At 31.1% G+C, this 27,070-nt stretch overlaps 3 protein-coding genes across 6 annotated transcripts in view; all 3 read right to left on the reverse strand.

The window, feature by feature from the left end:
- Nucleotides 1–1,628: 1,628 nt before the first annotated feature.
- On the reverse strand, nt 1,629–2,483 carry LOC127251237 (zinc finger protein ZAT5-like). Its single transcript, XM_051274849.1, has one exon. It carries the CDS (start codon nt 2,481–2,483, stop codon nt 1,629–1,631), a length of 855 nt encoding a protein of 284 aa, XP_051130806.1.
- Nucleotides 2,484–16,028: 13,545 nt separating this feature from the next.
- Nucleotides 16,029–26,864, reverse strand: LOC127251209 (pentatricopeptide repeat-containing protein At5g40400). Of its 4 annotated transcripts, none has more exons than XM_051274807.1 (6): nt 26,747–26,864; nt 19,026–20,834; nt 18,388–18,861; nt 18,023–18,286; nt 16,926–17,032; nt 16,029–16,311 (listed from the first exon to the last, which is right to left on the reverse strand). In XM_051274807.1, exons 2-3 carry the CDS (start codon nt 20,686–20,688, stop codon nt 18,824–18,826), a joined length of 1,701 nt encoding a protein of 566 aa, XP_051130764.1. In that variant the 5' UTR covers nt 20,689–20,834; nt 26,747–26,864; the 3' UTR covers nt 16,029–16,311; nt 16,926–17,032; nt 18,023–18,286; nt 18,388–18,823. The 4 variants fall into 4 exon arrangements, with proteins under 4 accessions (XP_051130764.1, XP_051130762.1, XP_051130763.1 ...); XM_051274805.1 differs by adding an exon at nt 17,140–17,194 and having other exon boundaries at nt 18,388–20,834; nt 26,747–26,863; XM_051274806.1 differs by having other exon boundaries at nt 18,023–18,281; nt 18,388–20,834; nt 26,747–26,863.
- The window catches only part of LOC127251210 (uncharacterized), a 61,021-nt gene continuing 56,725 nt past the window's right edge, over nt 22,775–27,070 (reverse strand). Inside the window, exon 4 of the transcript XR_007838856.1 lies at nt 22,775–25,135. The gene's annotated coding sequence lies outside the window, so the exon portion shown is untranslated. The remainder of the gene's footprint in view (nt 25,136–27,070) is intronic.

Here is a 27,070-nt window from a genome sequence, read left to right on the forward strand (position 1 = left end):
TACAAGAGACTAATAGAAGTATTTTTGTCATTTTTTCTTGATTTATACTACATTTTAATATAATAACTAATATTAAAAGATCAACACAAAAATATAACGATATTTTTTTTTTTTATTTGGACGGAAGTAGTATAATATATTAAAAATTGTATCAGATAAAAAAAAATTGATTAAACAAACAATCCCTAAATTTGCCAATTTCCGTACATACCACAATTGAAGCATAAGTTGTAGACTTGCAATTATCCTTATTTTCTTTGTAAATAGTCCAACATAATTGTACTATTTATTTTTTTAAGTAAATTTAAAAAAAAAAAAAAAAAAAGTGATATAATTATGCTGTACGGATAAAATACATTTTTAGCTAAAAATAATACTATGATCTTTTGCTTCCTCCATCCCATGTAATATGAGTGTATTATTGTAAACACGAGAATTTAGGCAAAATATAATTAGTAAGTAATTAAGAAATGTATTAGTAAAAATGATTATTATTTAGTAAAAATAATTATATATTAAGATTAAAATAAGTAAATAGTTTAATTAAAATTAAGAAAATTATAAAATTTAAAATTTAAAATGCAATTAAAGTGCATAATTATATTTCCAAAAATAGAAATGACAAGTTATGTGGGACAGACGAAAATAGAAAATAGGGACAAATTATGTGGGATAGAGAGAGTATAAAAATATAATACTCCCACCGTCCACTTACAATATTTATATTTACTTTTGGCGCGGTATTTAAAAAATAATAGTATTTTAATTATAATGAGTAGTTAAAAGTAGTGTAATGACATTTTTGCCTTTACTTTTTTTTTGTGTAAAAGCAATGATGTGATGTAAAGTAAGGGTATTTGTGAAAAAAAAGTAGAGTATCTAATAAAATGTTAACTTTGTAATTGGACGTTTTAAAATAGAAATATATAAACATTGTAAGTAGACGGAGGATGTATATTTTTATTAAGAATCGTAAAATTTATTTCATAAAAAATAAATAAATAAATAAACCCATGATTTCTTAAAATTGAGTTTAATTGTGAGTTAGATGAATTGTCCATAACCAATTGTTGTGTGCCTCCATTGACTTACACAATCCTTAAGTACTCAATTGAAAATTCTGAAGTTTAGGTTCTATTTATACAACAATATTTAAAATGTGATGTTATTCAATTTTTTTTTTAAAAAAAATATTTCATTAAATATATTATTACTTTTTAAAAAATGTCATATCAAATATCAATTTTTTTTTTTTTTTTTTTTATCATTTCTAAAATTTCAAAACTTCAAAAGTACATACAAGAAAATATAATAAAACACGTCAAGGAATTAAACAACATTTTTGTATTGCAAAACTAACATTGTAAAATCTTATAGTACAAATTAATGTCCAGCTAAATTAATTACATTGTAAAAAAATAAAAAAAGAAATAACAATAGATTTAAATTTAATTTAAATGAAAAAAAAATCCTAAAAGAATTCAAAGGAATAAAATCAAAATATGTACGAATGTCAATAAAAATATATATATATATATATATTAGTACAAAAGAAATGAGCGGAAATAAGTTTCTGTTATCAGTTAGTTCGAGAGAGGTTAATAAATGAATGAATTTAATTTAATTAATTAAACCTTGTGAATTAATAATGGCGTCAATGGCGGACGACGGGGGCCCGTTTCTGCTTCTTGCGGGCTTCTTGCAAGCCCGAACTTGCTGTTCTCGTCGTCCGGCGCCGGGAGATTGAGATCCAACGGCGCCCCTTTTCTGGGACGCTTCGAATCGTCGCCGTCGAGCTCTTCAATGGAGGCGTCGCCGGCGGTGATCGGAAAATTGGCGGGCCGGGCCGTGACAGGGCCGGGCCGGTGCTTTCTCATGTGGCCGCCGAGGGCCTGGCCGGAGGTGAACTCGGCGCCGCAGTACGAGCACTCGTGCATTCTCGGCGACGGAGCTACGGCGGCGGCGGCGGCGGTGGTGGTGGTGCCAAGGTGGAGGGAGAGAGGATCGGGGATGAATTTGGGCACCGCCGGCGCCGGAAAATCGTCGTCGTCGGAGAATACGGCGGCGGTTGATTTCCGATCGATTTTAACCTTTCTGTGGCTGGTCCGGTGGCCGCCGAGGGCCTGAAACGACGAGAACGTCCGGCTACACGTTTTGCACGTGTAGACGGCGCCGCCGCCGCCGGCGGTCCTCTTCGGCGGCGGAGCGCTATCGACGGGCTTCGAAAAAAACGGTCCTTGAGATAATAGGAGGAGACATTTGGCGGTTTCGAATTCCTCCGACGTGGTGGAGGCCTCAGCCTCCGCCTCCGCCTCCGGCGACGACGGCGGCGGAGAGAGGCGGAGGAATTCGCCGGCTGGGTGGTTGCCGGAGGGAATCGGCGAATGCGGCCGGAGTCGCCTGGTGCGTTTTCCCTTGGCAACGGCGGCCGGAGAATGATCGGCGGGAATTTCGAGCAGCGGCGCTGCCGCGGCGTTGTCCATATTCGTCGTCGGCCGCGGCCGGCGCCACCGTGTTGGCGGAGGGAGATAAACGGGGCTGAGTTGTAGAGAGAGATAAAGAGAGGAGAGAGAGAGAGAGGAGGAGAGACAAAGTAGGGTGGAGAGTGAGAACAAAATGGATTGGTGATTATATATATATACGTATGCATATAGATACAGAAATGTGTATGTATATATGTACGGAAGGGGAGGTTTTGCAAGTCAATTTACAGCGTTATTAGTCTTATTAATTATTTAATTTTAGTATAATTTTGTAATATTTTCGTGTCCTAATATTATTGCAATATTTGATATTACGGTAGATTTTCGGGATTTTTGTACGTTTACGAGCGTTTACCGTAAATTAATAAGAATAAATATTATCCATATCTCGATATGCTTTCAATTAGATTTCTCGCTAAAATTGTATTATCATTTTTGCGTTGAAAAAGTTACAAATATATCATAATAATATGAATAATCCGAGTATATGAATGTCGTCAATATGTCGATATTAATTTTCTCAATTAGATTTTATGCATTTTTTGTTTTAGATTTTTATGGAAAAATGCATTTGTGTAAAATAAATTAGATTATTATTATTTTTTTTACAAAGTTACTAAATTATTTATTATAATGGTGAGAAGAAACTAAAAATGAATAAAATTAGCCCATTAATCAAATAATTTAGGAATAATTATGATGACTTTGTGTGATGTGTGATGGATTGATAGTTTAAATAATTTCAATGTTCAATCAATTAGATTCAACTATGTTAGTTAAATTAACTACCTTAATCTAGTTTATGATAATTAAATTAAAATTAATATAATTTAATACTATACTAACAATATTCTAAATATAAATGAACAAACACATGAAATATAAAATGAAAAATAAAAAATAAATACAAAGATTTATATTAAGATAATGCAAATATCATATATGAAATAATACTGAATAAAATATATATTATCATTGATCTTGACACACAAAATATATGTTTCGTATACTATACATATAAATATAAATTATCAACATATCATAATAATATACATAACACATATTGTAATAATTGAAATTATAGTCATATTTTATATACTGATTATGATTAATCAATATGATGTTGATTAATTCACGGATAAAAATTAAATACTCCTATAAAATAAGTCTATCATATGACATAAATAAATACTCCCTCCGTCCTACATACCATCTCAATGTTGCCGTTTCTGTCCGGCTCATATTCCATGTCACTTTCATTTTTTGGAAAATGATTACACACTTTAATCTCATTTTAAACTTTTTAATTTTTTTTTAAAATTTTAATTAAACTAAATAATTATCTTAATCTTAATTTATAATTATTTATATTATAGGATAATTATTTTCACTAATATATTCTTAATTATCTACTAATTACACTCCTTATAAAATACCGTGTCTACAGTATAGCAAATACGGTATGTGGGACGAAAGGAGTATTAAATATGATATTTTATATATATAACATATTTTTGAAACAATACTTTGAATATATTCCAAAATGATATTTATATATATATATATATAAAATATTCTTTTTTAATTAGCTAAGGACATGTTTGTATCATTTTTTAAATTATGGAAGTAATTAAACTAATGTAGTTTCTTCCACTCATTCATATATTCCAATAATGAGTTGTTACTTTTCTAAACAATTATTATCTCAATAGTGAAATAAGTTTAAGTTCAACTTATTAAGTAAGAAGATTTTCATCCTAATTCATACATTTACTTCAAATATAAAAGTAGCTAAGGACATTGAAATTGGAGAATGCGATACTTAGAAAATGAATTCAACTAACATTGAATTCTATGCAATTTTAAATTTACAAAAAAAGAAATTTGTAAATACAAATAAAAATAAAATAATAATTTGATGAAAAAAAAAAAATCAGTACCACGAAGAAATTGATATTTAAAATTTTGACTACATAATAAAGTAATAGAAATTTTAGTTAACTATACCACTGTTGACAAGTATAGGAACCAAAAGTAAAATAAATAAATAAAATTGATATAATGAAAAATAATAAGAATTTTGAGCCAAAATCAGTTGATAAATATCGGTAAAGAGAAAGTTTGTTAAAATAGAAAAGTATGATCCAATCCAAATTGAACTCACTTTAAAAATGAAAAATTTAGGACTTCATAGTCCAAACACCTGAAAACGTAAAATACATTATAAATGAGTTTGTGACAAAAAAATAATAATAAACAAAAATATTACAAGATATTAGGTAAGACTTGTAATCTTTTTTTTTTATTATTATTTTTATAGAGATTGAGTAATAATTTAGGATAAACATATTCATCGGTCATAGATGAAATAATATTTAGATATCTTGTGAGCTTGTCAGTACATTAAAATCTTTATATACGACTAATGGATGTAATTACAGCGTACTTTTATGTCTCATTAGACAATGATATCTATATGAAAATTACAAAAGAGTTTTTAATATGTTCAAGTCATCTAAGTCAAAGCCAATAAAATTATATTACATTAAATTGAAAAATATTTCGTATGGATTCAAGCAACCAAACCAAATGTGATATAATTGTCGCAGCGGAAGCTTAACAAAAAATTTAAAAGTTATGTAAATGACTCTATTTGTTCATACATTTTCATAAGAAAAAATATGTTGAAATTTATAATTATCGTAGTATATTTTGATGATATCTATTTACTTAGACCTTTAAAGAGCTATAAAAAGTTGTTAAACATCTTTTAAAAAAAATAAAAATAAAACATAAAAATTGAGATTGAAGATTTTAAAAAAAATTAAAATTTGTCTTGATTAGCAAACTAAACATTGAAAAGTGAAATATTTATATACCAAACAAATTGTACGAAAAAGAGTATTAAAATAATTCCTACTGGACAAATGACATTCTCTAAATACCCAAATCATCATTAGAGCCATCGATTCAAATAAAGATCCATTTGGATCAAAATGAGAAAATGAAAATGTACTTGTCAAAAATGTCATATCTCATTGCTATAGATATAGTAATGTATCTTGTCAATAACACTATTGTTTGATATATCATTATAGTAATATATCTTGTCAATAACACTATTCTTTGATATATCATTTGTTGTAATTTTATTTCTAAGAGTTAATTCATCACCTATTCGAAGATTGGAATGATATCAACGACATTTTATTATTTTCAAGGAATAATTGACCTCAAACTATTTTACTTCAAAGATTTCTAAGATGAATTAATTGGCTTTGTCGATGTAGAATATTTATCAGATCCACATAAAGTCAAACATAAAATATGCTCTATTTACATGTGGAGAAATTCTAGTTTCTTGGATATTAATAAAACAAACACTAACGACCACTTTTTCAAATAACGATGAAACATTACCAATTAATTAAGCTATAGGAAGTAATATATTTGATTGAGATTAATGATTCACTATTTTTTTTTTTTAAAATATGGGTTAATGTTTTAAGAAAAATTTCTCCTGACTACGTACATTTTATGAAGACAATATTACTATTAAATATACTATATCAAATGAGATCATAAAACAAATATATTCACCATTTTTCACCATTTTTGGGTATAAAATTTATAATAAGGTTCTTAATATAAAAAAATCTTTATAATAGTGCACACGCATGTCACAAAGCTGCAAAATAAAGTATCAGTTCCTACGCCACAAAAAAATTTGTACAATGCAATAGTTGGTGAGTAGGGTCGTCTCCGCAAGGAATAGTAACAATATTGAATATTCAGTTAATTATAATTATACTATATATATAATGGGAAGGGGGGTTTTGATTTATCACACTAAATTAGGAGAAAATAAATTCGCTCAACTAAATAAAATAAAATAAAATACAAGGCGGGTTACCAAAGATTATTAAACTCTAGTATAGGCATGAATTTTCTGTTTGGAATATAAATTTTGTTCATCGACTAAAAATCAAGTTCATTGACTAGTTGGATAAATTGATTATAGTCGATCTACACGCGTTCACAACCAACCTTTCATAACTTTTTCGATAGCTAAGGTATGACCGTTAGCTATTTTCCTAATCGAGTGAGAATTTTTGATACTATCGTAGTTTTACTGACTCGACAACTTTAAGTACTAGAAAAGCCCAATTCAATTTAACAAAATTCCTATACAGATTTGTTTAAAATTGATTCTCATTCTTCCTAGAGTATTCCTCTGGGTTGCTACACCAATTTGAAAATTACACAATTACGGGTGTCAATCTCTAATTTAGCTACGAAATCTCAAATCAATACATGCGCAATAATCAATTTAAGATTTCTAAACTTATAAATTAGAAAAATTAGAAATATCCAATATCGATGAACACCAAATTAAACAAAATCAAGTCTCACAAATTCAATCCCAAACAACAATTCACACTTACGCTAGAAATAAAATTACTCGGAATTCATAGAAATTAAAAACACAAAACAAATAAAGAAGTTCATCATGCCTTCAATTTTGAAATCGACAAAGAAGAACAATATGAAGATAGAAGAAGAACGCCCTGAAAAGTCGTCTGCAATCCTCCTCCAAGTTCTCCTCTCTTCCGTGCTCTTCTTCTCCCTTCTCTCATTTAAGAAAAATGATGTCGTGGTAGAACGTGGTACTCCCTTTCTCTTCCCTTCTTCAATTGCAAATAGTGTCCATTTTAAATAGATCCGCTTTTTTTTTTTTTTTTTGAAAATAATAAATAGATCCACTTTATTAAATCATCACATAATCTTTATATTTCCAGTTTACCTCGGAGGGTCTTTTTGTAAATTTTCATATTTTCTACATTGTACTTGCTTGATCACGTCTAAAGCCTTTGCACGTTCTGTTCATTATCTCCCAAATACACTCCAAAATATGTCAACTACATGAAACCTATTACGTAATAAAAAACACACCATGAGTAGCACATATACAAACAAAAGTCGCTCAAAACATAATAAAATATCAATATATACAACACATCTCCAATAGCATAATAATTTTAAAAAATGGATCAAGTACATAATCATTTTAGAAAATAGCTGAAATATAAACTCAGCATTTATGCTAAATATCTTTAAAAATAATTATTTTGATCTACATTATTAGTATAATTAAGATAATTAATATTTTATATTATTCAGTACAAATATTCAAATTTTGTTCTATATGATCTAAACCAATAATTTTATAAAATATGTTTTTACTCTTATCTTTTGCATTCTCTCACTTTACTTTCTCTTTATTAATGTTATTGCTTGATAACATATATTTAATATAATATAAACATATACTTATATATCTTTACGAGGAATATTAAGGGCTAATCTATATGCATATACAAAGATACACTGATAACACATAATATATATTTATATTATATGAACTGACAATACAGAATAGTAATCAATACAATACACTCTATTATTTATAAAACACACAATATAGCACACGTACTATATACCGACAATACATTATGTATAAATTGACAACGTATATTACATATTTATATAATTCAAATAAAGCACATGAACAAACGGTATGCATACTACAATTGATATCAATACACAATATACATATAAAATAGAATTGACATTACATTTAAACAGTATGCACGTTGTATAAAGTGTTAATATGTACAGTCAATTCTATTTTATATATGTGTTGTATTAATATATATTGTGTGTTGATATCAATTGTAGTATATATGTATTGATTACTGTCATTGTCAATCTATGTATTTTATGTATTATATAAACATATATTATGTATTGTTTCATTTTTGCATGGGTAAACTGTTTTTTAGTCTGTAACTGGACCCTCTTATCATTTTAGTCCCGTAAGTGGAGCCTGTCGCAAACTAATTCCATAAATGAAAATTTTTTGCTGTTTTAGTCCTCCGGCGCCGGAGATGCTCGCGTGGCTCGCTGGAGGTGACGTGTCCGCCAGGTCAGCGACACCTGGCGGACACGTGAATTTTTTATTTTTTTTATTTTTAATTTTTTTTAAAAAACTTATTTTTAATTTATTTTAAATTTTATTTTTATTTTTTATTTTTTTTATTTGGTCCAATTAAAAAAAATTAAAAAAATTAAAAAAAATGAAAAAAAATAAATAAATCCACGTATCCGCCACATCACCTCCGGCGAGCCACGCGGGCGTCTCCGGCGCTGGAGGACTAAAACAGCGAAAATTTTTCACTTATGAGACTAGTTTGCGACATGCTCCACTTATAAGACTAAAATGATAAAGGGTCCAGTTACGGGACTAAAAAAATAGTTTACCTTTTATTAAAAGTAAAAATATAATTAAATGTATTTTTGAAAATTTGATTAGTAATTAATAATGATGGAGTGAGAATGTAATAAATATGATAGGAATTATAGTAAATAAATATTAAATAAAAAATAATAGTTAAATATTGAAAAGAGTCATTCTAAATGGGAGAATATGTCCAATACAGAATCCATATAAATAATAATTAATGTTACAAAATTATTTTTATACCCCTATCAATTCCATTTGATTTTTAATAAAATTAAATGTACATTACTTTTTTTGAATTTTTTTCTTTTTAATTTGGGAGTTAATAAATATTAAACTGTACTCCTTCCCTTTCGAGAGATGAATCATTTTGTTAAGGATACAATATTTTAGATAGTGTAAATTAATTAAGTAATTAATAATAAGTTATGATATTATTTTATTATTTTTTATATGAGTAGTGTTGTAGGTATTTTAAATATTTTTAGAATTATATCTCGATAAAATATACACAATATTAATATCATTTTATAAATAATAAAATTTTATTCAGTACAAATGAATAAAAAGATATATTTATTTATAATTAACTTAAAATTATTTTATAAAAAATTATCAGTTTTAAATATAGATAAAAATATTTATTTAATAAGGAGAGATATAGAAATAAATGGATTTTGAGTGAACCTACGCGTAATAATTTAAAAAATTAACTTTTATGTGACCGACAGAAAATGAAAAAGGTCATCTATAGCGGGACGAAGGGAGTACGATGATATTATATTTTTAATTGTTTTATTTCAATTATTTTTCTATATTTCTTAAAACTAGATAATTTGTAATCTTTTATTTCTATATTTCTTGAGTAAATAAATATATTTATATATATTTAATACTTCCTTCGTCCCAACTTAATTGACACATTTTTTATTTTTGCATGTGTCATAACAATTGACATATTTTTATTTTTTGATAAATTTTACTAAATCAAAATATACTTAAAAAATATAAATCAACTAAAATAATTAAATAATACTCCATAATATCATGCATTATGTAGGACCACTCAAAAGAAATAATCATATTATTGTATTTATTTGTATAATATAAAATTTAATGGTGTGTTTGATTATTTTATAGATTTTAGTTTTTGTTATTTTTATATATAAAATAGTATAAATAGTTACATGTTTGTGTTTTATACATAAGATTAGTATGTTTTTATTGGGATTATTAAAATTATTGTATAAAAAAAAAATTAAAAACACATATATTTTATTATTACAAATGACAATTTATATAAAATATTTATTCAACTATTTAAACTATATTTTAATATAATATAATATATATTATTATTTAACTTATAGTCAAACAATAATTTCATTAATCAAATTTCGATGACAATTCCAACTTTATAATCAAATATATGTTTTATTTCAAATTTTTCTATTTAAATTACGAATTACTTATGTCATGATGATATATGGACACTAACACTAATAAACTTTGTATTATTTATAACTTATCTACGTAGTACAGATTAAGAAGACAATGAATAGTATGAAAATTTTTTAAAAAGGACATTCATAATAAAAATACTCTCTCCGTCCCATTGAAAGGTTGTCATTTTTCATTTTCTTCCGTCCCAAAACAAGATTATCATGTCCTAATTTAGTAACTGTACTACTTACCTAACATAATAAATACCATTCCAACTTACAATATATTACACAAATGCCATTACTTTTATATTACACTATACTAATAGGAGTATTTTTGTCTTTTTTACTACAATCCAATATAATAGTAATATTAAAAAAATCTACGTGCAAAAAGCAAACGCTACTCTTTCACCAGGACGGAGGAAGTATTACATAAATTAAGATTGAGTGTTTCTTTTTGTTTGTTAATATAATACTCCTACATGCTATTTTTCTCATTATTAAGCAAATATTCACATTGAATTTACTTTATTTTATTTTATTTATTTTCTATCAATCATACATTTCTTTATCTTCATATTTTTTTCAACGACACTTTTTATGGTTTTGATCGAAGATCTTTGTCTGGATATAGACTCCATTTGCATGATAGTTAATTCCTTTATTTCAAAATTTTGGATTTTCTTTAATTCAAAAAGATAATAGTTAATATCTAATGTGTTACTATGTGATAAAAAATAGTATTTAACGTAATATATATTTTTTAAAAATGTAGTATTAAAAATGTTACTACAGATAAATAGTGTAAAAATTCTAAAAGTATTTGTGCAAATATAGTCATGATTTTTTTAATTTTTTTAGAATGAAAATAATAAAATTAGAGAGCATTTAATCTAATATTTTATGAAAGAAAATAAATTTTTGATGTAATTTACTATTAATGAATAGTACATTTTTTTTTTAAAAAAATATATATAAATAAACAATGTCTTATTTTTTGTGTTTACATAAGTTTATTTTTTGTAATCTTAATATCAATATATATCTTATAATAAATCTAAATTATATGATGTCACTTTCAGTTCAAATATTAAAATTATTATGTTTATAAATATAACTATTGAAACGATGTATTTGTGTCTTAGTTTTGAATAATAAGGTTTGAATTAATTTTTTTTTATATAATACAATTAGATAATAATATTATATTTTAATTTAACTGTTATAAAAATAAATATTTAAATTATTATTCTTTAGGAAAAAATAATAATTAGAATCTAGGATTAAAAACTCACAAAGAAACACTAAAATTTTATTAGAAATTTAATCGGTGGAAATACAGATAAAAAATAAAATAAAATAAAAAGTGAAGATAAAGTTGCTAGAGAATAAAGACAAAAGAAAAAATAAAACACAATAAATAATTTGTTTTCATAAATATTAAATGAAAAGTAAGGAAAAGGTTAGGACTCGTAAAATACAAAAACAATACAAAGTCTTTATTAAAAATAGTATGTGTTAGTATTGTTTGTAATAATAACATGTGTTGTTTGTTTATAATTACACGTGTGTTGTACAAGTGTATGTCATGTGCTGAAATGAACTGTTGCACGTGCAATATGAAACTATATCATGTGTTGTTAGTTCATGTGTTGTGTTTGTATTATATGAATATAAATGATGTGTTGTCACTGTCACTAACATTACCGTGTGCGATTTGCTAGCTATCTGTTGTTAGTTCATGTGTTGTGATTTGTGTTATATTAATACAAATAATATGTTTGTTACTAATATTTGCTAATTATATGTGTATTGTTCAACACCGTAGATGCCGCCGAAAAGTATATTCTAAAAAATTGTATATTCATTAATATATTATTAATTTTAAATAAGGACATACTTGTCATTTAATATTTTAATAAAAATTATTATTATTAAAATTTTGCTTTCTGCCTAGGCAGAATCTACCCAGCAAGAGTTAGGGTATGTTTGTTCGGGGGTTTGGATTCTAAGTTGGGATTTGAATAGTAAAAATTTTGAATTTGAATAGTTGTATGATGTGATATAAATAGATGTTGATGTGATATTTTGAATGTAAAATTAATTTTTAGTATAAGATAGAAAATGAAAAATGGGTGTTTGATTTGATGTTTTTGGAGGGAAAAAATTGGATGAATAGTAGAATTTTGTTGAAATTCTACAAACGAACACACCCTTAGTGTATTGAAAATGAATTTTGCCAAAATTAGTGATACGACTAAATTTAACAAATGAGCTGAAAAAAAAAAAAAAATTTGACGAACAAATGTAATACATGTTATAATTTGTGTTAGGATATAATCAGGTTTCATATCCCAACAATCTCCCACTTGAAAACTGATTTCATCTTCCACTTCAACATACCTCATCCAATCTCCACTCCCCACCATTCGGTGTTCTGATTCGAATCATTCCTTTACCTACGATTTTCAGTGTCTCATCATCTGTAAAATAGACAACACCAAAATTACCTGTGGTATAGGATTCCATGATTCCCGAATCACTGCATGAGTGGAATGACGCTCTTGAGACCAAAATCCATGACTCCATTGGACTGCTGACGCTCAGAATCAGTGCATCGGATATCTCCTCCATTGCATTTGCTGAACCCTGATCCTTCTCAAGCGCCCTGCACTGTCGTTTCAAGTGTCCATTGCACTTCCAATATACCACCTGACTTGCATCTTCCTTGTCCTTATTCTTCGACTTCAACTTTGACCATTCTTGATCTTCACCATTTTCTTTTGCCTCAAATCTAAATTCAATCGAGACATTCTCCCAAAGGGTTAGTCGAACTGCACTCATCGTCTTCCTGTCGATCTTCTTGTATCCGGCTTCATCCATGTTTTCGGATTTCTCCCTCAATACCGCATCTAGATCTTTACCATACATGTAATCTTCTATCCGCATATTTTAGAAACCGAAGTTCATACCATCGAATACCTTGACATGACGATCACCCATCTTGACTCCCAAAAACAAACCCAAGGCTCACTTGATATGAGAGCACATTGGATATTCCGCTGCGTTTGCCGAAACCCTTATCCTTCCCTACCAACCTTGCACCGCCTATCACAAAGGGACTCGCTGCCTGACCTACCAGTCGGGACCGACCCAACACCGCCAGGAGACTTTCGACACAAGGCACCTCCGCAGGTCACAAGGGATTCCCACAACGATTCAACGTACGATTCCTCTCAATCCACCCTATCAACGAACTAGGCTCTGATACCACTTGTTACGGAAATTTTCAGGAAATCAAGATGAAATAAAAAAGACAAAAGAACACAAGATTTGGTAACCCAGTTCGATCACGATGATCTATGTCTGGGGGCGCTGCCAAGCCAGAAATTTTACTATAAAGTACTACGCAGGCACATGTTAAAGTGAGAATGCATGGATATTTATAGCCTATGCCTATGATAATAATATCCAAATAATATCCCTAGATTTTAGGATATAATCAGGCTTCATATCCCAACAATCTCCCACTTGAAGACTGATTTTATCTTCCACTTTAACATACCTCATCCAATCTCCACTCCCCATCATTCGGTGTTCTGATTCGAATCATTCCTTTACGTACAATTTTCAGTGTCTCATCATCTATAAGATAGACAACACCAAAATTACCTGTGGTATAGGATTTCATGATTCCTGAATCACTGCATGAGTATGAGTGGAATGACGCTCCTGAGACCAAAATCCATGACTTCATTGGACTGTTGACGCTCAGAATCAGCGTATCGGATATCTCCTCCGTTGCGTTTGCTGAACCCTGATCCTTCTCCGGCGCCCTGCACTGTCGTTTCAAGTGCCCCTTGCAGTTCCAACATACCACCTGACTTGCATCTTCTTTGTCCTTATTCTTTGGCTTCAACTTTGACTTGATCTTTACCCTTTCCTTTTGCCTCAAATCTAAATTCAGTCGAGACATTCTCCCAAAGGGTTAGTCGAACCGCACTCATCGTCTTCCTGTTGATCTTCTTGTATTCGGCTTCATCCATGTCTTCGGATTTCTCCTTCAATACCGCATCTAGATCTTTATCATTCATGTAATCTTCTATATGCATATTTTAGAAACCGAAGTTCATACCATCAAATACCTTGACAACATGACGATCACCCATCTTGACTCCCACAAACAAACCCAAGGCTCACTTGATATGAGAGCACATCTCTGATATCTTTTCCGCTGCGTTTGCCGAAACCCTTATTCTTCCCTGCCTACCTTGCACCGCCTATCACAAAGGGACCCGCTGCCTGACCTACCAGTCGGGACCGACCCAACACCGCCAGGAGACTTTCGACACAAGGCACTTCCGCGAGTCACAAGGGATTCCCACAACCACAATCAATATCCGATGCCTCCCAATCCACCTTACCAACGAACCAGGCTCTGATACCACTTGATACGGAAATTTATAGGAAATCAAGATAAAATAACAAAGACAAAAGAACACAAGATTTGGTAACCCAGTTCGATCACGATGATCTACGTCTGGGGGCGCTGCCAAGCCAGGAATTTTACTATAAAGTACTACGCAGATACATGTTAGAGTGAGAATGCATGGATATTTATAGCCTATGCCTATGATAATAATATCCAAATCATATCCCTAGATTTTAGGATATAATCAGACTTCATATCCCAACAATTTGTAAAATTATAGTGTCCTAATATTATCGTAATTTGAGGCGTATATGAGCATTTGTCGTAAATGAATAAGAATGGATATTATCGATATCATGATATTTTCTCAATAAAATTTATTTTGAAAATTATAATATTATTACTTTCATTTATTGTAAAGACTTAATTACAAATAAGAGCAATCCAAGTTTATGAGTATCGTCAATATGTCGATATTTTTTCGACATAAATTAATATATTTATCATACTAACATTTTTGCAGACGAGTAAAAAAATCTACAAGCCACACTAAGTCACAATGATGTTAGCAACAAGTTTTTTTAATTTACATACCTATCTTTTTGAATTTTTATTACTATTGTTTTATCATGGTTTGAAATTGAATTAAAATGTTGTGTTGAGTTGATTTTTTTTTAATAATATTTTAATGCGATATTTTGTAAAAAAATAATTTATTTTTATCCAAAAACCGTGTAAAGTGAATAAGACTCTCTCAATCTTGATTGAGATAGCTCTTATACAGTATGTAAGTTTATGAAATTTAATTAGTTAATAATATTAAATTCAAAATATTATTTTATATCATATTTACGGAGTGAGATATCAAAATATTATATTCATATAACACATTTTTATTACATTTAATAATTATTTTATAATATATTCATAAGAACCAAAAGAAATCATTGAACCAAAATTGCATGGATAAAATGATATATATATATATATTTACTCGTTTATATTATAATATCTTTTTATTTATTTATTTATTTTTTTTATTTATTTATTGTATCCCTCCGTCACACATAAATTTTTCATAATTTGTTGTTTTATTTTTTTAAAAATATAATTATACTTTTAATCGATATTTTAAATTTCATAATTTATAATTTTTTTAATTTTAAATTATTTAATTATTTTAATTTTAATCTATAAATACTTTTTATTATATAAGTAATTATTTTTACTAAAATTACTTATTAATTATACTTTACCTAAATTCTAGTAACCATTATATTGAATATATTTGGTTGAAGCATAATTTCCAAAACATTCCAAAAACACATTTTACATTTATATATATATATATATATATATTACATCGGCCAAAAAACATCTCATAACATCCCCTTAATAAAAGAAAATCGAACTTTCAACTACACCAATTTGCAACCAAACACACCCTTGGAGAATTATCCATACAATCTATATCCAAAACATTTTGATAGTCACTGTTCCTATAAGAATGATTTGATCTCACCTTCTTCAATCCAAGCAACCAAAGAAAGCATAAAAAATGTTCTTCAATTTCTCTCCAAGTAGGTTTATTGTTGCTTCACTTGACCTTGAACTCCTTGCCTAACATCCTTCCAATGCTTATTAAATTTCCTTCAAAAAAATAAATTGCATATTCTTTTTAACAAAATCATATTCGAGATACAAGAATCATCGAATCCAGATGCATAGAGTTAGAACACATAGCAAGCTTTGCAGCTGCTACGAGCTTTTTACCATCATCGAGTCTGAATCTCCAGCAAAGCTCATTTTAATACAAGAATCAGTTTATATATGAAATTCAACTACCCTCAAATTCAGATTCACATTTCTTTTTTCCTTTTTACCTTGTAGAGCAGCTTACCATCAAAAGAGTGAAACAGTTTTACCATACAAATTCAAGTTAAAAAGCCACTCATCCGAATATTCTACTGACAGTATGGCTTTAGTAACTAGGAATTGTTATTCTAGTCGCAACAGATTCGAACATAATGCTGCACAGCAAACAAACTTCAAGCTCCAAAAGTCAGTTTAGTAATTAGGATTCTTGTTCTAGGCATAACAGAGTCGAATATCAGCAGTGTATAGAAGAAAATTCAAGCTCTAAAACTTAAAATATTTCACCCGCTGCAATCCAAATTGGTATTGAAAGAATGCATAGGCATGCAAAAATGAGAAGAAGAATGTCGAAAAAGCACAATTTCAAGATGCATCATTTTTATGATTACCAATAATATTGTCACGGGAACCACCATTTTGCCACATGGCCTGGTTGAGTTGATAAACAACCTTTGTGATTTGATAGCTTCTTCAAGGAGCGGCCAGATTTACTGTACTATTAAGACGAAAAATAGGAATTGATAAGTGAAGTGGGAAAGACAAAAACTTTAGCAATAAGAAGACACAGTTAACTTTTGTTCTGCAAGAGAAAAATTCAACAACCTTCCAGTCATGTCGGAGCCAGTTCTTGCATTTCAAGGTGGTGGCTATTTTGACACTATTCATCAACAGTAATTTGTTCAAAATACATATCACCGTATCAGATTGGTGCCCACATGAAACTTTGAAAACAAAATGCCAAACAATAAAACATGACCAACCCAGAACAATGATGCAACCCTCAATTTAACCCCACCCAAGTTATCTCGAATGGGAAGGAGCAAGAGTCGCATTGATGGGGATTGGAATGGTGAAAGCAATGGGCTGAGGAGGATGCTGCAGAGCGGCAAAAAGGAAGGAGCATCTTTGATGGAAAAGGGGCGGTGACTGCAAGATCTAAATTGAGAAGACAACAACAACAACAACAACAAGCTCTAAAGAAGGTGGCAATGGTGGTGGAGACGATGGTGGTGAAATAAATTAGGATCACAAAGACTGACCATAGAGAATTAGCTCTGATATCATGTTATTCTGTAAAACAGGATTCTCTATTTTGATTTATAAAAGTACATATTTATAGTGCAATACAAAATTTTCTAAATAAGTTTAGAATATTACAAATATCTTAAATAAGGCCCGTACCATAATTACAGAAGCTACAAGAAAAATACTTCCACTCATTAATAAACTTCAAACTTCCAACCATTAAAATATAAAGATAAACCTAGACAATATTTGATGCTCACAATGAATTCCTTTCTGTACAACTTAAAGATCAAATCTAACCACTAATGTCGAGTGAAGGCCACATATTGTGAATTATACAGGTAGGCACAAGAGAATAAACTTAAATTCGAACACAGCTGCAAAACATTGCTGTGATGTTTCTTTTCTAGATTTGGTACTCTAAAATCATTAAAAGTGTTCCTTTTTATTTTCTTGGTACCTTAATGACATACTCTGTAATCCACAGGTAGCACCAGTCACCACATAAGAATGCAGATGGAGTTGCTGTAGGTGCAAGAAGTCGGCACACCAGTGGCACCCGGTGGATGCATGGTGCCTTAAAGATGTCCAGCGTACGGTTGCATAGTTAGGAGGATTTCTCTCTTCCTTGGGTTTTTCCATCTTCATACTTCAATCCTCCACATGATATTTAAAGTTGAAACAACACATCTCACCATTCAACGTGAACTTCACAGTAGCTGTGCTGCACATGATAAGTATATATATGGTGAGATTCATTCGGTACCTTCATAAGATTCTAAAATAAGGAATTTTTGTTAAATATAATAAGAATGATGTGTTTACCTCACTTTAGCACAAGCTTTCACTGTTTTTTCCCTGAATCGTTTTAGTTCTTCAACAATAATGGGAGATAAACCCTTTAGATGGATAGCACCCTAAAAGTTCTCTTCTGAAATTCTACAAGCTGAAAAGCTCGTAATCCTCTTTAAGTCACCTGTGCCTATGTTGGATTCCTTCGTAACAATCGGCTCCAGCATCAGATATCACGAGCTGCAAATAGCTCTAAGCAAGATTGCATCCAGAGCTAAGATTTTAAGTCCATATTACTTGTATTGCTGCATTCCGCACTCGATAGTTACCAAGAAAATGGAGGATTGGCATTCTCGAATGGTCCGGTGGCTGAGGACCTGTCGACTCACACGAGGACAGGGCTATAACCTTCGTTAAATGTTAAAGTAAACGGAGGATGATAATTTGAACGAACACATGCGTCAGTCAGTCAGCCAGAAGCCCAGCTCTCTTCGACCCAATTGTTTTCTGCATTGCATCAATGATGTATTTGCATGTGAGTCGATTCGGTGCAAATCCAAGTTTCACCATCCTATCTTGGAATGCCATCAACTGTGCAGGATCGCATTCCTCAGAAAGTACCCTAACAAGCGCATTATAACATTCAATGTCAAATATTTGCAATTCCTTACCGTAGAAAATCAACAATAATTCTGCTTCGTCAAAATTTTTCTCTTTGCACAACCCATTCACCAACACTCTGCAAATTTCAACGTCTATGGTCAGTCCCAACTCAACCATCTCCCGCATTAGAACCAAAGCCTCCTTGCATTTTCTCAATTCAACCAAACCTCTAATAATAGCTTTATATGAACTCAAATCCAATTTCATATTCTTTGTTATCATCTCCGCTTTCATTTCCAATGCCTCCTTCACAAAACTTGTTCGACAAAGAGAACAAACCAGCTCATTATATAATTCCTCACTCGGAAAATAACTCTTCTCATACATCTGTCCCATAAGAGATTTTGCTGCAAATGGACGATCCTCCCTGCATAAAGCAAGAATCAGGTAACAATAGACATCTTGGGATATTACAACACCAAACTGCGCGAGCTCCTGCACAAGATTCAAAGCAGATATCATCCTGTCCGTATTCTTATATCCTTTCACAAGCATCCAACAAGTAAAATCATCCGGCCAAACCCCATTCCCAATCATGTCAAACAACACAGCTCTAGCTTCCTGCATCATCCCATCCTTGCAATATCCATACACAAGAGTATTGTATGAAACGACATCCGGCTTCAACTCCTTATCAACCATCACATGGAACAGCCTATGAGCTTCCTTCACACTGCCGCTCTTACATAATCCGTTGATCAAAGATGTGTACGTAATAACATCAGGAACTACCCCTCTCAGACCCATGATGTTATACAAACGAATGGCGTCCTTCATCCGCTTTTTCTTACAATATCCATTGACAAGCATGTTGTATGTTACGATGTCAGGATCGAATCCTTCTTCCTCCATCTTCTCCAAAAACACATTCACCTTATCCACATCACCCTCCTTACACAACAAGTGAGTCAATATATTGAAAGTGCACGCATTTGGACGTAATCCAATCCTCCTCACTTCTTCATATGCTTCCCAACATTTTCCTATACAGTTCATCCTTGAAAGTCCACTTAGAAGACAATTAACAGTCACAATACTCGGAAAAAAGCCTTGCTTCGCCATTTTCCTGAAAGTTTGAAAGCTTTCTTCCACCATACCACATCTTAGGTAAGCCTTGATGAGCATGTCAAACACAGTAGGGTGCCAATTGCAGCCATGTCTACTTAAAAGCAAGGATTCATACACATCCACGAATTGCACTAATTCTAACAGGATTGCCATTGCTGGCTTGTAGTTTTTGGACCAAACTAAGATATGAATCATGATGCAGGAATTTTGCACATTCGATTTCAACCCTAAATTTTTTCTTACCCAATTGAAGAACGCAAAGGATGCGGATGGATCGGACTGGCTTCTCAACAAGATCGTCGAGAATTCACTGTTGGTGAAATTGAGGAACAATCCTTGCTCCTGGAGATAGCCCCAAATTGTTCGATCCTTTCGCTTGAGGGATGCGCAGACGACGGGAACGACATTGTTGGGATTCTGGGTTTGGGGGAGGAAATTGTATATTGGATTGGTGACAGGTTTATTGTTTGGTGTTGTTTGGATTGGTGCTGCTAGGGCTAGGGTTGAGTGATTTCTGAGGTTCCATAGAAGAAGACATCGAGCTGTAAAAATTGATTCTGCAAATTGGGGCAAGCGAATGCCGGATTTCAAATACGGGCTCATCACCGAATATCAGTCTTGATTCAGAAGAAAATCAGTCGCCATTGAATCATTGATGGAGCTCGAATCTTGGAGTCGTTTGGCTGAGTTGCTGTGGTGAACAAGCAGGTTTCAGGCTTTCAGCTATGCAGAATTCAATCGGAGAAGCCCTGTGTTGGTGTGTCGGATTTTTTGAGTTTGAATTTTAAAATATTAAAATTTTGGGAAAAAATCAAAAGAGTAATTTTGGGCTTGTTCTTTAGGTAAAAGTAATAATTTGTACAAAAATAACAATATAATAATAAAATATGAATATTTGTATAAAAGAATTGAAGTATTCAAATAAATATAATAATAAAATATGAATATTTGTATAAAAGAATTGAAGTATTCAATTAAATAATTATTTTATAATTGAACAAAATGTATTAACTTTCTACTGAAATGAGAGAGTATATTTGAAACAAAAAAAATATCAATTTTGATTTTAATAGTATAATCTTTTTATTAATTATGGATATTTATAATTAATTTTAATTTTACAATTACATAAATTAAGGTCATCTCCATCTCCAATTTTCAATTTTATTTTTTGCAAAATTTATATAGTAAAAATACAGTTGATAGTTGATGTACAGTAATTTTATTTCAATCATAAATTTCAATTTTCATTCTAAAAATATATTCTGTATGTATTCTTTTTTATATTATTTATAATTTTTTATATTTATAAATTACACTCTAACATTAATTTATTTTTACATTATAATTTATACATATATAATTTATATTTTAAAAAAGTAAAATTATATATTACTTTTAAAAAACGGCTAATTGGAGTAAAGTCCCTATTTGCCTATTCAACTTGAAATTCAGTCCCCATTACATAATTATTTATCTGCACTCCCTACTTTACATGTTTTCTCATGCTTGACTCCCTATCGTTCTCTAATCTTTTTTATACCCTCAACCGTTATCTTCCTCGTTTAACTTACCTTTCACCAAATCAGTTTTTCTTTCGCGCGATTTTCAGGTGCTTCAACGGCCGGTTTCATCGTATTTTTTCACTCCCGCGACGAAGGTATTGCAAGTATTCTTCCAAGGATCTTTCTCCTCTATTCCCTTTAAATTCCCAACAGGGATCTCGTTCCCAAATAAACTCTGATTTCATCGTACTATTAGTCACAATGAACTCTTATTTGAATACAAAGGAAAATTTTTTGTGGGATTTAGGTAATTTTTCTCAATTTTTAGTCATACTTTGTTTTCCCTACCTCTTACCTAAAAGACGGGATGAATATTTGAATGATGCACTTCATATGCTCGATAAAATGTCCCAAAAGAAGATCTTGTTCCAACATAAGATAATTTAATAATTTTTTGTTCAAAAATTGTTGGTTTGCTAATATCATTATAGATGGTGAGGGGAACTTGTTATTTTTTTTTTTTGTACAATTGATTGGTTTTGATGGAAATTGATGAAAACGTCAAAATTGCTAATTTATGTAGCTCGTTTGCTTCTCAATGAATTTCTCAAGCACAAATTTTATTATGTCATTTAGAAAGGTTGAGATCCGGCTCCAAATTGCCTGAAGAACATTAATTTTCTAGTAAATAAATATATATAAATAATTGTGCCATAATTTTTACTTTTGTTAGTTGTTGTTAATTGTATTTTAAAGGACAAAGAAAGAATATGTAAACAAAATACATGTGAATTTATATTCAAAATCAATTCAAAGATATGAAATCATAGAATTTCTAAATGCACTTTAATCTTCAAGAAACTATTGAAATCTCGTTTTGCTTATTAATCTTCAATTCCTGGTGAAAATCAATGACATATTTTTTTTTTAAGGAGCATTTATATTTGTAGAAGAAAGCTCAGAAAGGTAGTAATGTAGAAAGTTTAAAGGAAGATATTGTATTAGTTTCTAGTAATTTTCAATGAACATTCTCTGTTATTATAAATGATTTTACCTTGCTCTTTCTTGACTCTCTATATTTTGAGTTGCAAGACAGATTAGTTGAAATTGAATTGGTGGGTGCTAATCTATACTAATTGTAAAATCAAATGGAAGAAAGTCATTTCCATTTTATGCATTGAGGACCCTTTAGCCATAAACCTTTTGCAGACCACTTAGTATAAGTAAGCTAATGATTCGATATTTGTTTTGTCTAAGATTCGTTGTAGCCGTCTCGAACACAAGAAGAAGTTGTAAAGAGCAGGTATCATAGACCTTTTAAAAGTGTATATATATATTTTTTGTCTAGGATGTCACTTTTAGCATTTAATTACTTTTGACGTGTTGGATATAGTGTAATGATGTAGGTAAAAATACAACAAAAATAGCCTGGTTGGATAGAACCAAAATTGTAATTTGGATGTACTATTGTATATGAACACAAATAATGGGCATGTGATAGTCCTTTTTATGTATGATAGTTTGATGACACAAGTTTCTGAAAATGTAATAGGGGTACACAAATTATTTGGGAGAGTATTTAGTTGATGTCTCAATGCACGTTGGCATAGTAGTGAATTATCACTCAAATTTTTTGTGGACATAAATGCACGGTCCATGAATGAGCAACAAAATATCCCTCTCTGATGCACGATTGGGTACATGTATGTTGTTATTTTATTATACATACTCAGTATAGTAGAATGGGTATCTCCTATTTCATTTGTGCAACCAGACCGTCAAAAGAAATGACGCATGACTTCCAGCAGATAAAAAATTCACGAAAATGTGATCCTTGTGGTTTTCGGGCTCAATAGAAACATGTGTAAAGCTGCAGTACCGTAGGCCTTTTGAGGTATAATTTTTGTTTTTGTCCTGAACGTCCTTTTTGGTGTGTAATTACCTTTGGCATGATTGATACAATGTAATGAGGTAAGTAAATATACAATAGCAAGATTCCAGTTGTATAGAACTGCTGTTATAATTTGGATGTTTTGATGATACATGAACAAGAACAAAAACAATGGGTATGTGACAGTTCTCGTTTGTGTATGATAATTCAATGACACAGGTTTCAAATAAATGAACACAAGCACATGAATTATCTGGGGGTATTTAGTTGATCTCTCGAAGCACGTCTAATAGTAGTGTACTACTATCCAACAATGTTAGCGTGGTCTTGATAAGTAATGATCTCTGTGGCATAAAGTACACGAACATACTGTGTTGCATCATGTCACATCCATTAAAAACATACATATGAGGATTAAGACTTAATCTATTTTGGAATCTATCAATATCCTAACTCCTCACTGGCACTAAAATGGAGCTATGAAGGTACATAATTCAAAGACCTGGCATAAGATTAGCTGTTCAGTTACACGCAAGACTGCAGGAGGTACAAGTACTAAGATTTTGTACACCATGCGAGTTTGGGGGTATGGAAGATCCGCTCTGGAGCACTTGCCCACCTAGCTGAGTCATGCACTATGCAAGTATGCCCCTCACCGAATGTTGTTGTGTATGGAACGGTGTAGATTAATACGTAATAGGTTTAACAATTTTCAATTTATGAAAACAATCATTTATACTAACAACCAACATAATTAAATTTACTCACTTATGACTTATTTAGCCATCTACAAGTGAAGGTATATGATTATACATATATCATACAACTTAACTAGTTATTTATGAATTGTTTAACCATCAATAGTAAATATGTGTTGTTTATCTTTTCATACACTTTGGGGTGTCGCGGGAAACATTACCATGGTTGAACTCATTCATGATTACCGTCATTAAGTGAATATTTCAAGTGAAAAGATCAGTTCTCCAGCCATAGGTTACCAGGGCATATGCAATCGTAATTGAAGTATATTTTATTGTTATTGTAGGTACATAATATCTTATCTAGGGCATCTACATTTATTATTTCAGTATGTAGCCATGTGATCCAAGTACAAACCTCGATATAAGAGGTATAAATAATGATTTCATAAGCATTAGATTTGTAGTACCAGGTATCCTCGAATGTAATTTATTTAAGTCAATCCTACACATAGGGTCCAATGCGGAAATTCGGTGAGTGCACTTCTTCTCTCAACCCTAGTGGACCGAAGATTGGTTTGTGTGTTACGGTGTGTATTACTAGGTAATAGGTCTAAATAACCAATCATTCCATGGGAGCAGTGGTATATGAGTAACAATCAATATATGTAACACCCCCAGTTGGCTCATACTGGAAATGCTACCGCCACACTGCATCATGAGGTCGTCACCTCCTACTTCGGGCCCCACAACACAGTGTTAAGGCTAAAATTAATTATATAAGCATTTTATTATTCCCAAAAAAAAATAGTTTATAAATATTTACAAAAACATACTCCCAAAACGGGAGGTTTTTCTAGTTAGAATTTACATATAATACATCAGATGCAGTTCACTCATTCAGCCCGTCTTTCTATCTCCCGAGACGTCCCCTGTCCCGGAGGTGCCATGCGTACCTGAATCAAATATTTTTCTTAAAAGCAGTCTAGAATTAAATCCATTTTAAGAACTAACATAAAATATGCCATGTCATGCTCGAAAATAGAGTTTAATTTCCGTCATTTGCAAAATAAATGTCATGCCATGCCCATACTGAAATAATGTAACAATAATGTCAAAATCGACAACTCATGCACATATACCCATATACATATGTCAAAGTGAGCAGCCGGAATAACCTCGGCTCCATAATAACAGCTCACTAGACTATCATCAATAAATAGCCGGAAAATCCTCGGCTCAAGGAAGGACCTGGTAAACCCATAATAATATAACGGTCACCCGGTCACTCCCATATACCCACCATACGACTCCCGCAATCAATACATGGATAGTCGAACGTTGTCGCCATTAACCACAAGACACCCCATAGTCTGTGATAGCGAAGATAGGACCCTCCTGTCTAGCCCTACCCCGTGTAACGTAGTAGAATCCGTGCAACCTGGAATCACCCGAAGGAAACCCGGAAACTCTACTCCTCCTCGCACGCCCTAACGGGATCGCGTTTGGAGTTTGGCATCTGATCCTAAACTACCGGTAGACCTCACTAGTAGCTACTCCAATGAGTGGAACAACACCGAACCCGAATGATTAGACCAAATACGTCTCAACTGCAATGGGTCTAATCCCTGAATGACCGTGCGACTAAGTCACCCAGTTGCCCGACTACTATCGTCCACTATCGCCAAAGTGTTACGGTACATCGGGGTCGAATATCCTAACCCCAGATGATGCCCTCGCCTAGCACTACCGCACACGGCGACTAAACGATAGATCCATAAAACATATCCGATAAATCGTGCAATGTGTGCAGCATGTCAATAAGTGAATTTAATGAAAAGGGCTGGTGAGACGGCCCACCTATCCTCCTTTTTATAAATTCACCAACACGATCAAATACGTATATCAAATATCGTAAAACGAAGTTTCACACATGCATATACACACACATATATACATATATAGATGCACTGACCAAATGATTCCACATAATATCATATCAATATCAGAATCAGAATCACATGCAACATAAATACCTAATTTCTTAAAATTAGATTTAATTCCCTACTGCTTACCTCCTACCGATACTTTCTGGATTTTATAACTTCACCCAAATCTCCTCCAACGTACACATGTCCCATTATTTACTCAAATCAGATGAGCTTTATGCTTATTCTCAGGAGCTACCTGCTTATTCAAAAGCTAATTTCTATAATTAACTCGTCGGGCTCCAAACTTTTATATTTAGTAGAATATGATATTCTAGCTATAAAATCCTTCTACCTCATAATATTTATATTGCCCGATTATTAAATAAAAATACGCAAAGGTATGAACAAGCAGGCAGGTGCGATATACTGCCGTTTTTTTATTCGACTTGGATTGGTACGAAATTCTCAAAATATAATGTCGGCGCTACGAATAGGCTATTAGCTAAAGAAATTCATCGATTAAATAGCTAAATAGCCAATTTTGAATTTTTGAAGAATTTCTAATTTAATACTCCAATATCAAAATTCGTATTAAAATTTATAATCGGACTCTACGAATAGCAAGGAATACCATACCCAAGTCGGAATTGGAATCGGACGGCTAAATCTTTTTCTTTCTTTTTTTTTTTTTTTTCTCTTTCTCCTTCTTCTTCCTCCCTTCCTTCTCCTCCTTTGGTTCGTTGCTGCTGCTGCGTTGGATTCTTTCTTTCTTTTCATATTATATATATATATTATATTATTATTATTATTAAACGTAATATATTATTATTATTATTAAACATTATATATTATTATTATATTATTATTGTTATTAACGATGATGATAAGGTTCTTATCATCATCTACTATATTATTATTATATATATTATATTATATATTATATATTATATTTATATTTAT

This window comes from Andrographis paniculata, unplaced genomic scaffold (genome assembly GCF_009805555.1).
Source record: "Andrographis paniculata isolate CXL003 unplaced genomic scaffold, ASM980555v1 Contig43END, whole genome shotgun sequence".
In the NCBI taxonomy this organism is placed as follows: Eukaryota; Viridiplantae; Streptophyta; class Magnoliopsida; order Lamiales; family Acanthaceae; genus Andrographis; species Andrographis paniculata.

Excerpts from the sequence above, each read along its gene's own strand:
- LOC127251209 (XM_051274806.1), bottom strand. The coding sequence starts at position 20,688 with ATGAGCCCGTATTTGAAATCCGGCATTCGCTTGCCCCAATTTGCAGAA.
- LOC127251237 (XM_051274849.1), bottom strand. The coding sequence starts at position 2,483 with ATGGACAACGCCGCGGCAGCGCCGCTGCTCGAAATTCCCGCCGATCAT.